Source organism: Ipomoea triloba, chromosome 7 (assembly GCF_003576645.1).
Source record: "Ipomoea triloba cultivar NCNSP0323 chromosome 7, ASM357664v1".
NCBI classification, from domain to species: Eukaryota; Viridiplantae; Streptophyta; class Magnoliopsida; order Solanales; family Convolvulaceae; genus Ipomoea; species Ipomoea triloba.
In genome coordinates, this window is record NC_044922.1 from 17,110,754 (window position 1) to 17,114,145 (window position 3,392).

General features: G+C 37.6%; 1 protein-coding gene across 3 annotated transcripts in view; it reads right to left on the bottom strand.

Moving 5' to 3' along the window:
• The window catches only part of LOC116026041 (DDT domain-containing protein PTM-like), a 27,713-nt gene that overhangs the window by 8,008 nt on the left and 16,313 nt on the right, over positions 1–3,392 (bottom strand). For 2 of the 3 annotated variants that reach the window (XM_031267487.1, XM_031267486.1), the window contains exons 8-10: positions 2,983–3,011; positions 2,423–2,890; positions 703–2,332 (exon numbers count right to left, since the gene is read on the bottom strand). In XM_031267487.1, coding sequence (XP_031123347.1) covers positions 1,326–2,332; positions 2,423–2,890; positions 2,983–3,011 — 1,504 coding nt within the window. In that variant the 3' untranslated portion in view covers positions 703–1,325. Of the gene's footprint in view, positions 1–702; positions 2,333–2,422; positions 2,891–2,982; positions 3,012–3,392 lie in introns of those variants that run through there. The other variant, XR_004099769.1, reaches the window with a different exon arrangement.

Genomic DNA, 3,392 nt, shown 5'->3' on the forward strand with positions numbered 1-3,392 from the left:
CACATTCACACATTACAGGGCTACAAGTTGCTAGAACTTCTTAACTCTATTACAGATTCACACATGCATAACTCTACATTCACGATTTCTATACTCCATATTCACAATTTGAAACCTCCACATTCACACATTTCTGGGCAACTCTACATTCACACAATCATAAATCTACATTCACGATTTCTATACTCTACATTCACACTTTGAAACCTCTACATTCACACATTTTTGGACAACTCTATATTAAGCAATATGTTTACTAATTTATAAAATAAATTTTATAAAAAAAAAAAAAAAAAAAAAAAAAAAAAAAAAAAAGACAAAAACGACGTAGTTTTGGACCCAGGTCCACCTTGCAAGGTGGACCTGGGTCCACAGCATAATTTGCCTCATTTAACCCCATAAATAAGCAATGTCGAAATGCCATTGATTTTTTCCCTGCTATACTCGGCATGGATACATAGTCCTAACTCCTAAAAGCTAGCAGCTACCCTAAAACCAAAATTTCGCATTCATCATTCAATTTCAGTAGCCTGTAACAATGCATCAAGATGCATATAACATCTACAACATTTATGCATTATCTTTGTGAACTGTGATGTGTAGATACAGATACAAACATACAGAAACACCCAGAGTTGCATACAGAAAAAGTTACAAGTATAAGGTACTGTAAAAAATGAAAACCATAAAAAGAAACACCCATATACAATAGCACACGGTTGAAATACATGAAACTTTTGTGTATTTTGAATTTTTGATTCAATTTTTTTGGCAATGACGGTTTTAGCAAATTCCATCAGAATATTTTAAAAAATGAAAAGCATAAAATGATGGAACTCTCTGTATGCAATAGTTTCCAAACCTCCATCCGACCCTACTTCGACACCTCCACTCCCCACCCAAAAAAAAAAAAAAGGAAAGTAACGAATGTCTGCTTCATACAGCCACAAATACCAGACAAGCTCCCAAAAAAAAACATTGCTCATCTGTATGATCAGGTTTTAGACATCATAACTTCTAAAGATCTTTCCCCATCAATCAACCCGACCACAATTGGACCATCAATAACAAATTTGTGAGGGCAAATCTGAGATTAAATGATGAAGAAATTCACGAGCATTAGAATTAACCTGTGTTGCATGCCTCAGGGAAGACATCTAATGAATCTTGCCCCATTGAAGTTTTTCTTCTCAATACTTCAATAGAGTGCTCTGTGTCTACTCCAAGCCTGTTAGTATAATCACATATTCTCTACCGATCTTCCAGCTTCCAAAATGGTGTTGGCTTTTCTAGATCTTTAAGATAATTTGCATTGATGTGTTCTGTTATCTCCACTCCCGACAGCTACCACATCTCCAGACACTTTCTGTAGATGGTTGTTCAACCCAAGGAGAACAGTGACCGTGGATTTGTATGCCACAGGTCTGACAACAAAGAGTAGGGCTTGGATCTGTATGGGAGCACATCATACAAGGAACAACTGCAGGAGCATCAGATTCTATAGGAATAGTAGACATTTCATCATGTGGAAGCTGGGATGCATTTTCCCACTTCTCAGTAACATTCCCAGATCCCCCATCAAATGGTGCACAATCATCAGATTCAAGCAACTCGTTGAATGAGAAATAGGTTTGAGGTTCAAATTCCATATCCTCATAGCTGAGACCATCACAATTAAGACTCGCACCATCTTCACAGCCATTTGTTGAAGTATTCCATTCAACTCCAAGATTGGTGGATAATTGAACTTGAGGATCAGCAAAGGAATAGTCTGGATCATCAGACGTCATAGGCCTTCTTCTGACTGGAAGTTTGGCACCCCAATCAACACATGGAGTAATCACTTCTCCAGTGTTTTCCCCAAAATTTGTTGAAGAATAATCATTTGAAGGATTGTTTGCAAAAGAAGAATCCAAGTAGTTTTCATGCTTTACATGCCTCCTGATTGGCAATTTTTTAGGCCCCCGTCCAGATAATGATGCAGTGTTTTCACAAAAAGCTTCTGGATCTTGTTTAGTAATTTTCCCCATCGATGAAAGAGAATGGAAATCATCCATGATAGAAGAAATTTCCTCCTTTAGGTGAACCATGGGAGTAGAAGGCTCTTCCTCTTGATATTTCTCCGAGATTATCCCAGAATCAGAGTCCATTCCAAGATCATCAGCCTTTGAAGGTCTTGAACGGATCCTCTTTTCTGTCAACTGTTTTTTGCTATCTGGATCTAAGTAAGGACAAATAGGTATTCTGATTCTGCGACATCTACAGCATTTGAACCCCACCACATTCGATATCTTTGACTCCTCAAGTTCAAGAGCATCTGCATGATACCAATCTGCAAACACACAAAAATCCAATGCATTAATGGCCAAAGATTATCAGTGAACGTAAACATACTTTTTATGTTGCAAATAAAGAAGCGTACTTTGGCATGTTTCGCAGTGGATGTAAATCAGATTAGAATTATATGTTTTACGGCAGAGATGGCAATCTGGTCCAGGCCCATCAATGGGATCGCCCTTTCTAAGAATGTTTTTCTTTCTAAAATCAGCACCAGTGTCAGTTGAATTCGGTTTCTTCCAAATCACACCCCAACTCTTTGTTTTTGCTTTTGGATTTGCAGAGCTAGTTTGTTTCACTCCAGAAGAGCGTCCATTGCCTCCAGTTGACACTGAAAGCCGATTAGAGCTGCCAAGCACTCCCCCTTTGCGGACTGTATCAACATTTGAAAAATCTTGCCCTTGCAAAAGAAGAGGGCTAGTTGGAGATTCATTACTAATTCCACATCGAGTAACAGAACTGCTTTGGTGACAGTTTTTGCAAGTGACTATGCATTGAACATCTTCATTTATTTTAAGCATTGAACTGATTGTACACTGCTTGTGACAAAGACCTGTCCAGAAATAAAACATTTGGTGACTAACTGGCAAGGCAGAAACATCAATATTATTAGAGAAATGGGAAACAGATAGATAATTGCAATACCTTCGCACATACTGCATTTAATGCCATTCCTGAAAAAGTTATTCCACATTAGTAAAATGGATAAGTATGAAACGCCACATTAATAAAAATAAAAATTAGCCAGCTAAATAGCGAATAAATCTATGTCTATACCAGTGTTGGCGGCCCTAGGCTGAGGGGCTTTCAGACCTAGGCGGCTTTTAGTCGACCAGCCGACTAGGCGCCCTTGGTGCCCAACTCGGCTGAGTGTTTTTTTTTATATTGGTGTGTTTCACTCAAAACGTCGTCGTTTTGAGCGGAACAAACCAATTTCCTAATTCCCCCAAAATAGTGAATCCACAAAAAAATAATAATAATAATAATAATAACAAAAAAAAAACAAAACAAAACAAAACAAAGCAAAGCAAAACCAAAAAAAAAAAAAAAAAAAA